The sequence below is a fragment of the Maniola jurtina genome, chromosome 1 (genome assembly GCF_905333055.1).
Source record: "Maniola jurtina chromosome 1, ilManJurt1.1, whole genome shotgun sequence".
In the NCBI taxonomy this organism is placed as follows: Eukaryota; Metazoa; Arthropoda; class Insecta; order Lepidoptera; family Nymphalidae; genus Maniola; species Maniola jurtina.
Window position 1 is genome coordinate 4817468 of NC_060029.1, and position 18701 is coordinate 4836168.

At 34.8% G+C, this 18701-nt stretch overlaps 1 protein-coding gene across 2 annotated transcripts in view; it reads right to left on the minus strand.

The window, feature by feature from the left end:
• LOC123881105 (monocarboxylate transporter 13) overlaps positions 1-18701 on the minus strand; it is a 43308-nt gene that overhangs the window by 2932 nt on the left and 21675 nt on the right. For both annotated transcript variants that reach the window (XM_045929687.1, XM_045929681.1), the window contains exons 3-4: positions 1350-1469; positions 156-380 (exon numbers count right to left, since the gene is read on the minus strand). In XM_045929687.1, coding sequence (XP_045785643.1) covers positions 156-380; positions 1350-1469 — 345 coding nt within the window. The remainder of the gene's footprint in view (positions 1-155; positions 381-1349; positions 1470-18701) is intronic.

The following is an 18701-nucleotide window of genomic DNA, read 5'->3' on the forward strand; positions in this document are numbered from 1 at the left end:
TTTGATTCCCCGAATTGACAAACACGACAGACAGACAGACAACGAACTGATCCTATAAGGGGTTCCTTTTTTCTATTTGAGGTACAGAACCCTAAAAATTAAAAGATGCTTAAAAATTGTGCCAATAAATAACCAGTAGGTACTAAAACACAAACCTGTTGCAAGACTTCTATACCGGTCGAACCAAACGGTGACGCTGACGATAGCCGGAAGATATATCATTCCGAAGCCAACACCAGCGCCGATGCCGATGGTGAAGATGAGGGTTGTAATATTGTTCGCGAAAGCTGAAAGCACCACGCACACCGCTGATATCACAGCACCAGCCACTGTTACTGAACGGCATCCCCATCGATTCACAAAAGAACTGGATACAGGACCTGCAATAACGCATTTTAATAGATCAGATTTTAAGCGGTTTGGTTTTATATTTATAAAAAGTCAGATTTTTTTATATCTTTTTTATGGGGGTTTTATGACGGCAGCGCATATCAATCGATTGTTGGAAGGCTTTGGAGGTTTGGATTCGGCTAACCATAAGAATAAAATAATGTCATCACACTAATATTATAAAGGCGAAAGTTTGTATATGTGTGTGTGTGTGTGTGTGTGTGTGTGTATGTTTGTTACTCTTTCACGCAATAACTACTCAATGGATTTGGCTGAAATTTGGAATGGAGATAGATAATATCCTGGATTAGCACATAGGCTACTTTTTATCCTGGAAAATCAAATAGTTCCTACGGGATTTCAAAAAACCGAAATCCACGCGGGCGAAGCCGCGGGCATCTTCTAGTATTATTTAATTCTTAGAACAGAAAAACATTTATATATAAAACACAGTAAAAAATAATAAAATAAAAGCCACAAGATAAAGTTGAAAACTAAAACTCGACTACGATCGTCATAATAAACCCTGAAATATGATAGTAAAATTGTTTTTCTGTCGGTTGGTACATTAATGTTGAAGTACGTTTATATTCATGAAATCAGAATGTTTTCTCTCCTCTTTCATTCGACATCCACTCGATACGATAGCAAAAAAAAATATTTGGACACCGACACTTTTTTTTTAATGTAACATCCGTTAGGTTACTTTTTTTCGTATAAAATTTAGCCTATGTCACCCGGACTTTACAACACCTCATTCATCAAAATCGGTCCAGTGGTTTAGGCGCTAAGGTGGAATACAAAGAATCTGGATACTAACAAACATAAACACATAGACTGCTAAAATCATAGCCCTCTTTTTGGTTTCGTAGTCAGGTAAAAATAATAAGAGCGCCTGTGGGTGTACCGACACTATCTTAGCAAACAGATTATAATCAGAGTGCAAAATATAAAGTTACCTGAACTCAGCGTGACCCCAACAAGGATGGATACGATCCATGCGGTCTTGCCTTTGCCCTCGTTGAAGTAGGTCAGGAACTCCGCGTAGAACACGCCGAACGAATAGGTCATGCCGTCCGCTGGAACAACCAATATTTATCACGTTAAAAAAAACATTTTCTTTATCTATATCAAACTTATATAATATACAGGGCATTTTTGTTACATACAGTCTCTTTTGAGATTCGTCTGCCCATCCGTTCCGTTTTTTTAAACGGAACGGATGGGCAGACGGACAGACAGATAGACAGACATACAGACAGACAACGAAGTGTTCCTATAAGAGTTCCGTTTTTCCTTTTTAGATACGGAACCCTAAAAAGTGGCATAATAAGTGACTGAAGAAGTGGCAGAATAATCGGTGGAAAGATAATTCGATTTGATTCGCAGTAGGCACCTTGCTCTAATCTAAGGAAAAGTTAATGTAAGAGTCACGGGATATATCGAAAATGAGGAACAGCTATATACTTAATCGGTATCATAGATCGTCCGCTTAGATACAAAGTGTTAAAGCGACAAAAACATATGCCATAAACGATGTAACAATGAGATTCGATCTGAATCATTTGATGTGCTCTTATCGGGTGACAGCAACATGTAAACTAGGTTAACATGATAGACACTACACGACACTATAATCGACAGCATAAAACACGTGCTAGGGAACAAAAGCTCGGACTATTTAAGTCGTACAAGAGACTGTAAAGAACTTCCTATTCAATCTAGAACAAAGCATAAAGAAAAACAAGTGGTCAGTTATTTATAGAGGAACCTAGCAACATACCTGCCTGAAAATTAATTTTCTTAGGATTCTTTGTTAGTAAAAAAGAAAAAACTGATTTGTACAGCTCATAAAAGTTGTACTTCTACTAGTAAACCACTTACATTCAAGGTTTCATAATATTACTTTCTTTGAATTACAAAGAGATAGAGCTTCTTATATCTCAAAATAAGTAGTCCTACCTAGATATAAAAATGGCATGAAAAAGTGTGTGTTGCTTTGCGTAGCAATTTTGCTCTGCGTAGTAATCTAAAGATACTATTTTAGATGCAAATATAGCAATCGTAAAAACAGAAAGTCATAAACACTCCTACTACAATCAAAATCTAATATTAGATTGATCTCTCACGTGGCGAATTCAAATAGATCGCGAACCAATAAAATTCAGGAGAATATTTTGTGCGGATTGTTTATCTTATCAACCGGCATTCTAACTATACCATACATAATATTGATGTTCATTTAACAATATCCTGGCCTACTTCTTGACTTTTCTGCTTATTTTATAACTATAATGGACGGTCAGGCTAGTAATTCATTTCTAAATGCGCTACCATAATTAACTACAATTATTGTTCTGAATTTAAGATAATAACCGTGCTCTTCAATCAAGATCAACTTTAGTTACATTTGAAGTTGATATATAGGTACCTATACGTCATGTTCAAGATTAGTTTGAGTGCGTAAGTTAAGAAAAATCTAATAAAAAGCTTACAATTTTTTTTCCGTTGCAATAAATAGGTTAGAATTTTTTTTATCTTGAAGCGCTCTTTAGCTATAAGCGTGGCTGTAGTTAAGTAAACCCTTTTTTATGAAACAGAAGCTGAAACAGGCTTATAATTCTCATCTTTTAACTGATAAAATCAATCAATATACCTACTATAGGTTGATTAAAGATGTCAATCGATTGCTCTCAGGTCTCATCACGAACGAGAGATAAGTCTAAAAACTGTTGCAATCTGATAAAATGAACATCGAAATGTACTTATCTGAAATTTGATCAATACCTACAATATTCTTATTTTATCCATACTAATGTTATAAATGAGAAAGTGTGTCTGTGTGTCTGTTTGCTAGATTTCACGGCCCAACAGTTTAACTGATTTAAATGTTTGGTACAGAGTTAGCTTACATCCTGGGGACGGACATGGGCTACTTTTTATCCCGGAAAATTAAAGAGTTCCCACGAGATTTTTAAAAATCCATCCGTTTAACCGATTTATGTATATAAAACTAGCTTAACTCTGCGACTTCATCCGCGTGTGCTACACCGAACCCCTATTTGTCCGGTAAGGGGTTGAATTTTAAAAATCCTTAGCGGATGTCTACATCATAATAGCTGCTATCTGCATGCCTTTCAGTCCGATCCGTCCAGTAGTTTGAGCTGTGCATTGATAGATCAGTCAGTCAGTCAGCATTTCCTTATATACCTTTAGATTTGGTACAGGGGTAGCTTGCATCCCGTTATTGACATAGGCAACTTTTATCCCGGAAGATCAAATAGTTCCCGCTGGATTTTTAAAAACCTAGATCCACGCGGACGAAGCTGCAGGCATCATCTAGTTATTATACATGAAAAAAATTACTTTGTCTGTTTGTTTGTTCAACGCCTATGCATTCGCGCATGGTTCATCAGTTTGAGTTGTCGGTAAACGTACAATAAGGTGGTTTTGCAATTTGGAGTTGCTAGATTACTAATTTTATCACTTACCCTACTTTATTACATAAAGGGGGTGCTGTACATTAATTTTATCTTCCTATCGGATATAACGCATTGTAGATGTTGATAGAGACTTTACCATTTAACTAGATACTCATATTATGAAACAAGGGGCACTCTCTGTTTAGTACCTAATGTATAATAGAAACTGAAAATCTTTGTCACAAATTTTAGTACACCCTGCACTAGGGTGTACTGGAATTAGTGACAAAGAATATAGCCATGCCCATGCAGAATTGACTATAATATTTTCTGAATATTAAAATTCAGAGAGGTAAATAGTTGGCGCCCCTGAAGCGCAGTTTCCATCAGTTTTGCAAACAAATTCACCGTTCAGCTGTGGTTCAGTAATCAATTTGTGAAGCGTCATGCGTTCAGTCGCTCGCCACTTGGCACGCGTACCGCCAAGTCTCTAGAGGCTCATTTCAAATAATTACTATATGAAAAATAAAAAATACGACTGTGAAATCGCAGAAATAGTAATCCATACTATATATGTGAAAGTGTGTATGTCTGTCTGTCTGCTAGCTTTTCACAGCCCAACTAAGAAAGGTTCAGAGTGAGCTTACATCCCGGGGATGGACATAGACTACATTTTATGCCGGAAAATAATTGAAGAGTTCCCACCGGATTCTTATAGGCCCATTCGTTTAATCGATATATATGAAATTTGGTACAGAGGTAGCTTGCATCCCGAAAAATGACATAAAGAACTTTTTACATATACAAATATAAAAAGTTGTCTTTGTCCTTTTATATATACGACAAATATTAAATAGATATAAGTTTCTGTAAAGTTGCAGAAGATGGAGAAAAGTGGAGTAGGGGAGTTCTCATTTAAAGACCCTGGGTTTATTAGGCCTGAGTTGCCAGAATGAAAAATGAATTAGCTCATAATAGATTGTTGAGGAATGTGACATACCTCTTACCAGATACAAAGTAGGTACGAGTACGCGTTACAAATGGTGAATACATTGAATCCAGTACAAGCGATTTCATCATGTACATAGGTATAGTAAATTTTTGGTATAAAATTAATAATATGATCGTAATGTTTGAGAAAATCTACTAATACTCGTAGCATGTATTTGTAACCTTAGCTTGGCTTTGACGAAAATGTAAATAAGTTTGATACATAAAGGAGATCGTAATCTGCATGTAATTTACCAGCACTGAAAGCATGTAAATGTTAATATCTACAATTTGCATGTAATTGGACCGGAGATAATCGCACCAAACATTCAACCGTTACTGGGGGCTGGAGCTAGCTGGAGCTCTCCTAAATTAGAGCTAACCCGGAATATATTACTCCACACTTTGTCTTCGTACATTATGAGCTTTTCATTACAAAGAAGCAGTGAAAAAAAGTGTCGAAAAATACAATATTGATATTTAAAATCTTGATATGAGGCTCTAATGAAAGAATAAGCAACAAATAGGTACGTTAACTTGATTCACGTTTTCATCAAAAGATAGAAGATCCCAAGACAGTATCAAGACTGGGAGCCGCAGCAGAAATGGCTGAAAACGGCAAGCTCTCTTATTGAGAGTTACCTACATTTTTGTTCCGTTTGCCGTGGAGACCCTGGGGCCATGGAGTTTTAGTGCAAAAATTTTTTTACGAGACATTTCACCGCGTAATAGCCTCATCAGGTGACAGAAGGGCTGGCTTATTTTTTGCACAGCGGATCAGCCTGGCTGTCCAACGCAGATATGCAGCCAGTATTCTTGGCACCATTCCACGCGGGCATGATTTCTATAGTAATTAGATAAGGCTAGCTTTAAGTTTTATTGTAATATTTTCATTAAAAAAAAAAGATCTCCTAAAGGTCTCGAAACAGCGGTGATTGATAACTAACCATGTCCAAGTTATGCAGGCGTATTTGTTTACCTATCTTTTAATCACATGCCTTCAATTGTTAGGGACTGACTGAAATTCGAAAGCTGGACATGTCTTTTCCTCCCGTTGTATTGTCGTACCCACTCAGCACAAATTTTTTGATTAATTGTCTGGAAAAGAGGAATAAGTATTGATCATAATATAACATACTAAATAAGTATGACTAATATTCTCCTTTTCATTCATGGTTTCTTAAAAAACCTTATCTTTAACCTGCTTTCAAAGTAATAAGAGTTTAAGCCAATAAGGCTGCTTTGTCCGTTGTTTTTTCTATTTGCTCAGTTTACAGTACCTAGTCTGGAAAGCTAACGCTTAAACTGAGCTTAAAATCATATCATCCGCTTCAATTTCTTCGGGCGACGTCGAAATTGCGTCTAATGAACCACAGTGGGTAATCTCTGCCGATTTTCAGTATCGTAAACGTTTATCGTCAGTTATAGTTTTTTCAAATTGCTGTTTTATCTATTTGTGGACGTCTATTATCTATATTTTCCATACTAATATTATAAATGCGAAAGTGTGTTTGTCTATCTATTACATTTTTATGACCCATCCGTTGCCATTCGGTACAGAGTTACTTTGCATTTTGGCGATGCACATTAGGCTACTTTTTGTCCTAGAAAATCACTGGCAAATTTTCACGGAATATTTGAAAACTTAAATTAACGTGGACAAAATCGCGAAAAATTATTTAGTACAGAGATAGCTTTCATATTGAAAATGGATATAGGTTACTTTTATCCCGGAAAATCATAAAGTTCCCGCGGGATTAATAACCATACATCCACGGATAAAGTTACGGGCACAATCCAGTCTGTGATATTTTTAAGTAAGTACTTTGGTAAAGTTTACTATCACTCAAGCTTCAGCGTATATAGTATATACTGCATAATGTGTTCCTTAATCTAAGGGTCAGGCTAATCTAGGTCTCACGATTATGGATTGTGTCGTTTAGATTGTACCTATTATTTAAATATTAGACTACGAATATAGATATTAGGGAATCAATTGGTTTTGATAAAATGATGAAGCCATTTATCATGATATCCCGATATTAATATCATGTCTACATCGAACAGATTAAACAAAATTTGTTTTTCGCACTTCTTTCGTACTTACCTAGGTATCTACCTACTCTAGTTATGAGTTTTATAATTTTAGTATTCTCCCCTTAGACTTAATTTACTAAATTTTGTCTGACTATATTACTAAATCTTTATATCCAAATGAACCCATATTCAATTACAGTAAATCAAGTAAGTTAATAAAGTAAGTAGTGGTAGAAGTAAGGCTCTGCGTATGTATTCTGTAAAAAGTTCTTCTGTGTTCCTTCCTAGTAAGTACCTACCTAGCACTTAGCAGACTTTCATAAGTTATTTTATCAGTTTGTATAATATATTCTCTGAAGAAGGCTTCAAAGGCTTCGCGTGTAGGTATTAAGAATTCATCTAATAAAAAGCATCGGTTTAATTTTACATATAAACGCCATTATCGTGCTCACGAAGCACGTGACGCCGGTTTGACCTACTTTCCACGTGGCAAGCAGATCTCACGTTGCCATGGAATTCATCCAGGCTAAGTCCGCTGTCCGCCCACTATGCTACCAGCCTGTGCTATGAATATCGTGCCTACGTGTCAAAATAAAAAGCCGCGTAAGTTCCAGTTTTTTTGAAATCCCGTGGGAACTCTTTGATTTACCAGGTTAAAAAATAGCCTATATCCGCCTCTAGATTTAAACTATCCCTGCATTAAATAGATGATGCCCGTGACTGCTTCGATCCCAAAGGAACTCTTTGATTTTTCAGGACAAAAGTAGCTTATGTCCTTCATGGACTGCAAGCTATCTCTTTGCCAAGTTTCGTCAAAATCGGTTAAACAGATGGGCCGTGAAAAGCTAGCAGACAGACACAACTTCACATTTTTAATAAATGGATATTGGCATCGGCATAATGAACTGAAAAATAAACAAATGTCTAAGGCCAAAATTATATAAGTCGTTAAAAATTTCCGACTGGCAGTTTTTGATAAGCATAATATTGCTGTTGATCCTTGCCTTTTATTTTGACGTCCTGGGGGAATGTAGGGTCCTAAATGTGATCGCAGTTCGCCGTCAAAGCCGCAAGTGTGCGCACAACTCAGTGTTCAACACTTACGATGAATAATTTAGTACAAATTGTTGACAGTAGTTCAATCTATAAATTGCGTATGCCCACTAGAAATATTTAGTCATGCGTATCATAGAGATGCTGACGAAGTCAATTACAAAGGTCAGTGTTGATATGATCTTGCTCACGCATTTATAATAGGGTAGGTACTCGTACCTACGTCCCGCTCGATGATGTAGACGTCACTCGGTCACTCCCAGTTTCAATAAACAGAAATGCTTTACTTGCGGCCGTGTCTTGGGATCCTAATTCGAGGGATTCTACTTTAAAAGGATCATAATGGTATCTTAGTCTTCCAGGATAAAACTTAGCAGACAGAAACAATTAAGCCAGTCTAGATTCTAGAAAGTGGCTCTAATGCAAAATGACTAATGGCGAAATTGCAGCTAATGTTAGTTTCGTACTTGTACCCTCATTTTAATTTTAAGTTTACGTAATAACTGATCACCATTACGTCAATTATAAAATTAAATTCAACAATCATTGTCAATCAAGAATTTTTACTAGTGATTTAAAATATTGTGTAAGATACAGCACTGATACCGTTTAAAGAAATTATATTGGCCTGATTATTCTTTCCAAGACCTTTATTAGATGATGGCACGACACTCAGAGGACGTTCGCTGCTCCAAGAAAGAAGGTAGGTATACCTATTATATAAGATACGATTTGATAAAGCTTTCAAATATTAAATTCTTCATTCTTAAACAGTGTTTTTATTTGTATCTGAGATTAAGCAAAGTAAATAGTCGTTGATTGAGAAAAAATAATGTATCTCTTTCAAAACAAAAGACCTTTGAAAGCCAAGCGGAGTGTCGGTCAATCAGAGGTGATTGTGATCTGCACTGCACCTGCCAAGCTACGGCGGTAGGACCCTAGGGTCCTAAGTTAACAAAAGGACTCGACTCTAGTCCAGACTCCTATTTTGAATAAGGTAAAAAAAATCACGTGAAGTTATGTCCGCCTGTATGAATTAATACTACCTAGATAACGCTTTGGATAAACAACTGCCACAGTTTATTACTTGACATAATTTGCAAACAATTTGGTTTTATCGGCTTATGAAGATTGATGAGTTCATTACAAATCCACAAAATGGAGTATATGATATCCAGTAGGTAAGTAGTATGGGTAGTGAATTTCCGTGACTTAATTCAGTAGCCTACATTTTTTTTATTACTGCAACAGATTTATGTGAATAGCTTTGTCGAATCCTGCTGGGTTATTACATTTGTGTCTCGTGCTAAATTTGAAAAAAAATATTCCGCTTGGATTTATATTTTTGTAATCCTTTGGAACCATTTTGTTTTTTTTTTTTTAATAAAAATAAAAGATAGCGATTTATCAACCTACGAGTATTTGCTATTTGTCTGCGAAAGTTCTGTCTAATAGCCGTTTAGACAGATTTTTTTAATTGCTTATAAATCTTCATAAATCAAAAAAAAAAAACATACAGACGGAAACTTTAATTTTATTCATTTGCATTGATATAGATAAGATCGTTACAACTATTGACAAATTCTTTTTATATTTAGGTAGGCATATGAAAATTGTTAGGATAAGACTTTGCACCATGTGTGTACCATGTGTGTTGTTATAGGTACTTAGGTCATGCAGAAGTCTGATTTTGAAGGATTTTGATAAAAATAGAATCTAAACTCTGTCGCTTGCAGATACTTTGTATTGAAATTCATTTGAAGATTTACTGAAACGCATACTTATACGATATACATGAATAAAAAAAATGTATTAAAAATAAAATTTAAGTGAGTGTGCGTTATATTATAAAGCACTAAGCAGTGTTATATGTTAGACGATATTAAACCTACGACCATATTAATAAAAAATGTAGGTAATGTTGTTTTTAAAATAATAATATGAGCGACAGTTAATACTAAAAACAGCTTATTGGTAATTTATATGATACCTATAGTAATGTTATTGTAAAATTGATAAGACACCTTTTAGTTTTGCTAAACAAGAAACAATCTAAAAATAATGATTTTCTGCACCAATTGAGCTCGCGGTTAACAATGAATAAAGTTTACATAAACATTATTTCTCAAAATTATTACCATAAAATAATGAATCGTTAACTTCCGGGTAATATTGTCTTGAGTAGCAGAACAAATGAAGACTCTATTTTCGATTTGACTTTCCGTTTTGCAAACACGCGACGCGACGGTAAAAATACCTATTGCTAAAATTATATCTATAATCTATATACAATATACATATATGTATTTCAAGTACTTGATACTAATACAAATGTTCAGAATCATTTTACTGCTTGAAATTATCCTTATAAGAATCTAGTAACTACGAATACTAGAAATAAACTAGTGTAAGCTCTTCGTTTAATCACCGTACCAACTGCTAATCGATATTCTTCGTAAGAAAAATTTCCGTTATATAATGTTAATTGGATTGGATTGGTATTTCAACGGTATTTCATTCAAATGAATAACAATGAGTGTTGTAGGTATAATTTGCTTCGTTATTACAATACGCTTGACAAGCTTATAATATAAATATAATTAGTAAATAATATCTCGATATTTATAATTTTTTATACAGCAATCAAGGATCGCACCACTTTTTTATCACAACACCGTGCAGCGATAAAGAAAAATAGCGAATTGAATATTTGCATAAACTTTGTGCAAATATGCAACTAAACTATCATAAATTTTAATCCATGATTCTGACGACATTAAAAATGTACCTACAAAATGATCATGCATAGTAACTATCATTTGATATCTGTTTAGTATCTTCATTGTCTTGTCACACTAATATTATAACGGCGAAGGTGTGTGTGTGTTTGTTACTCCTTCACACAAAAACAACTAGACGGATTTGGCTGAAACTTTGAATGGAGATTGGAGATAGATTATACTCTGCAAATAAGCTTCCTTTTATCCCGGAAAATCAAAGGATTTTTAAAAACCCTTCATCCACGCGATCGAAGTTGTGGGCATCAGCTAGTTTCTAATAAGAAAGAAGGCTTTCCGGGACCAAGTCAGCAGATACGAGTAGGTATAACAGGTCTCACAAAGACGACATGGCACGGTCAGGCCGCCGCGCCGCCGCACCGGCCATCACCGATAAAATATGTCAGCGGTGTCTAAGGTTATGTTGACTGAGGCCGCTTGTCCGTGTTCACGTTTCAGCGCCTTACGTGAGGAGTAAGGACGGAGGAATAATGTATTTATTGTGAATGAAAATTGGATGTTGCAAGTTAGTTTAATAGGTCAGTGGAGGATACATAAATAAAGCCGCGGCGGGCACCATCACAACTTCTATACAAACCGCACCTTAGCTACTGCAAAAATAATCTTCCAACGTAAAAGTATGTAAGATATGCACGCAAAATGTATCAATTTTCAAGATCAACTTCTGGCGACAATTTAGCGGACGCGGACGGGCCGATTTTACGACAAGTGTTGAAAAAAATATGATGTAGGAGATAAAATGTTTTGGAGGATGAAATTTCTTTGTTACCTACTAAGCGGTATATTTAAACAAAAACATACAGCATTGTGTTTATTTAAATGGTACTCGTTTTAATCAATTAAATATCACTTGCTTTAACAGTGACGAAAATATCGTGAGGAATCAGGAAACCTGCATGTCTGAGAGTTTTTCGTGATATTCTCATAGGTGTATGAAGGCTGCCAATCTGCGCTGAGCTACCAGATACTTAATTAATTAATATTATGGCCTAAACCCTTATCATTCTGAAAGAAGACCCGAGCTCAGTAGTGGACCGGCGATGGGTTGATAATGATGGTTATGATGATGCGAAATGCTTACGGTATCAGTATTTTTTATAAAACTTTCTCCGAGATAATAATATGTATAATTCACTCAACTTGTAAATATTTACCTACTAACTGAAATAATGTATTAGCACTACAGGTGTACTTAATACATTAATAAACAATTACTTTTGGTGTTTTATTGGTATTTCAACCTATTTAAGTACATGGATCGCTATGGCGTGTTCTCTCCAGTTTTAATATTCTCAAAAAGCTCATAAAAACTAGCAAATTGGTAATAGTGCTTATATGAGCCGTAAATTGAGGAAGAGCACTTATCACATTGTCACTAATCCGATTTTCGCTGCAACTTCACGGAGAAACAGGACACGATGTTATCAGATCGTAGATTAAGGTCGCGGAATAGGATGCAGAGAATTTTGCGTGTTTCAGGCAGTGAATTAAGTGGAATTTACATTACGACGTTAGTGGCACGAAATTAGACGTTTACACATACAATTGATAGTGAAATTATTGTCGTGACACTAATTTCGTGCCACTAACGTCGTAATGTAAATTGCGCTATAGTGCATGCAGCAATTTTTTAATTCAAGTGGAAATTTTTATTCTTAAATGAATACTAGTACTTACAGCCTTCGTCTTATAAATATACATTGAAAATTTATGTTATTTTAGTACCTGTTTTAATAATAATTTATTAAAACGTTTTTTATGATTTATTAGATGATGACTGCGACTTTATCCAGATTTAGGTTTTAAAAATCTCGTGGGAAACATCAAAATTGGTTAAACGAATGATCCGTGAAAAGTAGCGAACAGACAGACGGACACATTCGCATTTATAATATTAAGTATGGAAGTTTTCATTTATTGCAACTCATACCTAAGACAGAGATTTTTAATTTCAGAACATCTAAAATCTAAATTATATAACAATGAACCTAAAACTAAAAAACCTTAAAAAATATAATACTTATAATAACTAAAATAAATTATGAAAAGAGTCCCTTTAGGCAAGGTTCCGAATATATTTTTTATTTAAATCGTCATCAGTGCTACTGGCCTAAAAGTGAAGGTTTGCCAGTAATTGTGGGAAAGGTTCGTTTTCAGTTTCTCTTAACTTCGAGTAAGTAGTCATATTCCTTTAGATATGCTATAACCATTAGACAATGATTTTAAAAGTAAGTAATTATTTACTACTATAATATACCAAGATTGCTCTTGCAAATGTATCACAATATAATAATTATAATTTGCTCCGACTTCCTTATCGTATTTATTTATCACTTTGGAACGGATATTATAAGAGCTGGTACAACAATGTTTACAGGTTAAACAAATACATTGTACCTATTACCTATCTATAACATAGGGTAGTCATAGTTTTGACAAAGTGAACTAATATTGACGTATTTTTTAGTGTATACAATTTATAAGGCTAAAATATTATAGGGCGGATGTAAGAACTAAGTATTACGACATTTTTAGGGTTCCGTACCTCAAAAGGAAATACGGAAGCCTCATAGGATCACTTTGTTGTTTGTATCTGTATGTCTATCCGTCTGTCCGTCTGACCGTCTGTCGTGTCTGTCAAGAAAACCTATAGGGTACTTACTGCCTTAGGTGATATAGCACAAGTTAAAAAAATCCGTAAATCGTGAATGAGTGGTTAAATAACAAAAGAAAATTAAAATGGGTTCATGAACAAATAGTATTTTCAATTTTCAAAGTAAGATAACTATACCCAGACACGTGACACGAAGCACGTGACGCCGGTTTGACCTACTTTCCACGTGGCAAGCAGATCTCACGTTGCCATGGAATTCATCCAGGCTAAGTCCGCTGTCCGCCCACTATGCTACCAGCCTGTGCTATGAATATCGTGCCTACGTGTCAAAATAAAAAGCCGCGTAAGTTCCAGTTTTTTTGAAATCCCGTGGGAACTCTTTGATTTACCAGGTTAAAAAATAGCCTATATCCGCCTCTAGATTTAAACTATCCCTGCATTAAATAGATGATGCCCGTGACTGCTTCGATCCCAAAGGAACTCTTTGATTTTTCAGGACAAAAGTAGCTTATGTCCTTCATGGACTGCAAGCTATCTCTTTGCCAAGTTTCGTCAAAATCGGTTAAACAGATGGGCCGTGAAAAGCTAGCAGACAGACACAACTTCACATTTTTAATAAATGGATATTGGCATCGGCATAATGAACTGAAAAATAAACAAATGTCTAAGGCCAAAATTATATAAGTCGTTAAAAATTTCCGACTGGCAGTTTTTGATAAGCATAATATTGCTGTTGATCCTTGCCTTTTATTTTGACGTCCTGGGGGAATGTAGGGTCCTAAATGTGATCGCAGTTCGCCGTCAAAGCCGCAAGTGTGCGCACAACTCAGTGTTCAACACTTACGATGAATAATTTAGTACAAATTGTTGACAGTAGTTCAATCTATAAATTGCGTATGCCCACTAGAAATATTTAGTCATGCGTATCATAGAGATGCTGACGAAGTCAATTACAAAGGTCAGTGTTGATATGATCTTGCTCACGCATTTATAATAGGGTAGGTACTCGTACCTACGTCCCGCTCGATGATGTAGACGTCACTCGGTCACTCCCAGTTTCAATAAACAGAAATGCTTTACTTGCGGCCGTGTCTTGGGATCCTAATTCGAGGGATTCTACTTTAAAAGGATCATAATGGTATCTTAGTCTTCCAGGATAAAACTTAGCAGACAGAAACAATTAAGCCAGTCTAGATTCTAGAAAGTGGCTCTAATGCAAAATGACTAATGGCGAAATTGCAGCTAATGTTAGTTTCGTACTTGTACCCTCATTTTAATTTTAAGTTTACGTAATAACTGATCACCATTACGTCAATTATAAAATTAAATTCAACAATCATTGTCAATCAAGAATTTTTACTAGTGATTTAAAATATTGTGTAAGATACAGCACTGATACCGTTTAAAGAAATTATATTGGCCTGATTATTCTTTCCAAGACCTTTATTAGATGATGGCACGACACTCAGAGGACGTTCGCTGCTCCAAGAAAGAAGGTAGGTATACCTATTATATAAGATACGATTTGATAAAGCTTTCAAATATTAAATTCTTCATTCTTAAACAGTGTTTTTATTTGTATCTGAGATTAAGCAAAGTAAATAGTCGTTGATTGAGAAAAAATAATGTATCTCTTTCAAAACAAAAGACCTTTGAAAGCCAAGCGGAGTGTCGGTCAATCAGAGGTGATTGTGATCTGCACTGCACCTGCCAAGCTACGGCGGTAGGACCCTAGGGTCCTAAGTTAACAAAAGGACTCGACTCTAGTCCAGACTCCTATTTTGAATAAGGTAAAAAAAATCACGTGAAGTTATGTCCGCCTGTATGAATTAATACTACCTAGATAACGCTTTGGATAAACAACTGCCACAGTTTATTACTTGACATAATTTGCAAACAATTTGGTTTTATCGGCTTATGAAGATTGATGAGTTCATTACAAATCCACAAAATGGAGTATATGATATCCAGTAGGTAAGTAGTATGGGTAGTGAATTTCCGTGACTTAATTCAGTAGCCTACATTTTTTTTATTACTGCAACAGATTTATGTGAATAGCTTTGTCGAATCCTGCTGGGTTATTACATTTGTGTCTCGTGCTAAATTTGAAAAAAAATATTCCGCTTGGATTTATATTTTTGTAATCCTTTGGAACCATTTTGTTTTTTTTTTTTTAATAAAAATAAAAGATAGCGATTTATCAACCTACGAGTATTTGCTATTTGTCTGCGAAAGTTCTGTCTAATAGCCGTTTAGACAGATTTTTTTAATTGCTTATAAATCTTCATAAATCAAAAAAAAAAAACATACAGACGGAAACTTTAATTTTATTCATTTGCATTGATATAGATAAGATCGTTACAACTATTGACAAATTCTTTTTATATTTAGGTAGGCATATGAAAATTGTTAGGATAAGACTTTGCACCATGTGTGTACCATGTGTGTTGTTATAGGTACTTAGGTCATGCAGAAGTCTGATTTTGAAGGATTTTGATAAAAATAGAATCTAAACTCTGTCGCTTGCAGATACTTTGTATTGAAATTCATTTGAAGATTTACTGAAACGCATACTTATACGATATACATGAATAAAAAAAATGTATTAAAAATAAAATTTAAGTGAGTGTGCGTTATATTATAAAGCACTAAGCAGTGTTATATGTTAGACGATATTAAACCTACGACCATATTAATAAAAAATGTAGGTAATGTTGTTTTTAAAATAATAATATGAGCGACAGTTAATACTAAAAACAGCTTATTGGTAATTTATATGATACCTATAGTAATGTTATTGTAAAATTGATAAGACACCTTTTAGTTTTGCTAAACAAGAAACAATCTAAAAATAATGATTTTCTGCACCAATTGAGCTCGCGGTTAACAATGAATAAAGTTTACATAAACATTATTTCTCAAAATTATTACCATAAAATAATGAATCGTTAACTTCCGGGTAATATTGTCTTGAGTAGCAGAACAAATGAAGACTCTATTTTCGATTTGACTTTCCGTTTTGCAAACACGCGACGCGACGGTAAAAATACCTATTGCTAAAATTATATCTATAATCTATATACAATATACATATATGTATTTCAAGTACTTGATACTAATACAAATGTTCAGAATCATTTTACTGCTTGAAATTATCCTTATAAGAATCTAGTAACTACGAATACTAGAAATAAACTAGTGTAAGCTCTTCGTTTAATCACCGTACCAACTGCTAATCGATATTCTTCGTAAGAAAAATTTCCGTTATATAATGTTAATTGGATTGGATTGGTATTTCAACGGTATTTCATTCAAATGAATAACAATGAGTGTTGTAGGTATAATTTGCTTCGTTATTACAATACGCTTGACAAGCTTATAATATAAATATAATTAGTAAATAATATCTCGATATTTATAATTTTTTATACAGCAATCAAGGATCGCACCACTTTTTTATCACAACACCGTGCAGCGATAAAGAAAAATAGCGAATTGAATATTTGCATAAACTTTGTGCAAATATGCAACTAAACTATCATAAATTTTAATCCATGATTCTGACGACATTAAAAATGTACCTACAAAATGATCATGCATAGTAACTATCATTTGATATCTGTTTAGTATCTTCATTGTCTTGTCACACTAATATTATAACGGCGAAGGTGTGTGTGTGTTTGTTACTCCTTCACACAAAAACAACTAGACGGATTTGGCTGAAACTTTGAATGGAGATTGGAGATAGATTATACTCTGCAAATAAGCTTCCTTTTATCCCGGAAAATCAAAGGATTTTTAAAAACCCTTCATCCACGCGATCGAAGTTGTGGGCATCAGCTAGTTTCTAATAAGAAAGAAGGCTTTCCGGGACCAAGTCAGCAGATACGAGTAGGTATAACAGGTCTCACAAAGACGACATGGCACGGTCAGGCCGCCGCGCCGCCGCACCGGCCATCACCGATAAAATATGTCAGCGGTGTCTAAGGTTATGTTGACTGAGGCCGCTTGTCCGTGTTCACGTTTCAGCGCCTTACGTGAGGAGTAAGGACGGAGGAATAATGTATTTATTGTGAATGAAAATTGGATGTTGCAAGTTAGTTTAATAGGTCAGTGGAGGATACATAAATAAAGCCGCGGCGGGCACCATCACAACTTCTATACAAACCGCACCTTAGCTACTGCAAAAATAATCTTCCAACGTAAAAGTATGTAAGATATGCACGCAAAATGTATCAATTTTCAAGATCAACTTCTGGCGACAATTTAGCGGACGCGGACGGGCCGATTTTACGACAAGTGTTGAAAAAAATATGATGTAGGAGATAAAATGTTTTGGAGGATGAAATTTCTTTGTTACCTACTAAGCGGTATATTTAAACAAAAACATACAGCATTGTGTTTATTTAAATGGTACTCGTTTTAATCAATTAAATATCACTTGCTTTAACAGTGACGAAAATATCGTGAGGAATCAGGAAACCTGCATGTCTGAGAGTTTTTCGTGATATTCTCATAGGTGTATGAAGGCTGCCAATCTGCGCTGAGCTACCAGATACTTAATTAATTAATATTATGGCCTAAACCCTTATCATTCTGAAAGAAGACCCGAGCTCAGTAGTGGACCGGCGATGGGTTGATAATGATGGTTATGATGATGCGAAATGCTTACGGTATCAGTATTTTTTATAAAACTTTCTCCGAGATAATAATATGTATAATTCACTCAACTTGTAAATATTTACCTACTAACTGAAATAATGTATTAGCACTACAGGTGTACTTAATACATTAATAAACAATTACTTTTGGTGTTTTATTGGTATTTCAACCTATTTAAGTACATGGATCGCTATGGCGTGTTCTCTCCAGTTTTAATATTCTCAAAAAGCTCATAAAAACTAGCAAATTGGTAATAGTGCTTATATGAGCCGTAAATTGAGGAAGAGCACTTATCACATTGTCACTAATCCGATTTTCGCTGCAACTTCACGGAGAAACAGGACACGATGTTATCAGATCGTAGATTAAGGTCGCGGAATAGGATGCAGAGAATTTTGCGTGTTTCAGGCAGTGAATTAAGTGGAATTTACATTACGACGTTAGTGGCACGAAATTAGACGTTTACACATACAATTGATAGTGAAATTATTGTCGTGACACTAATTTCGTGCCACTAACGTCGTAATGTAAATTGCGCTATAGTGCATGCAGCAATTTTTTAATTCAAGTGGAAATTTTTATTCTTAAATGAATACTAGTACTTACAGCCTTCGTCTTATAAATATACATTGAAAATTTATGTTATTTTAGTACCTGTTTTAATAATAATTTATTAAAACGTTTTTTATGATTTATTAGATGATGACTGCGACTTTATCCAGATTTAGGTTTTAA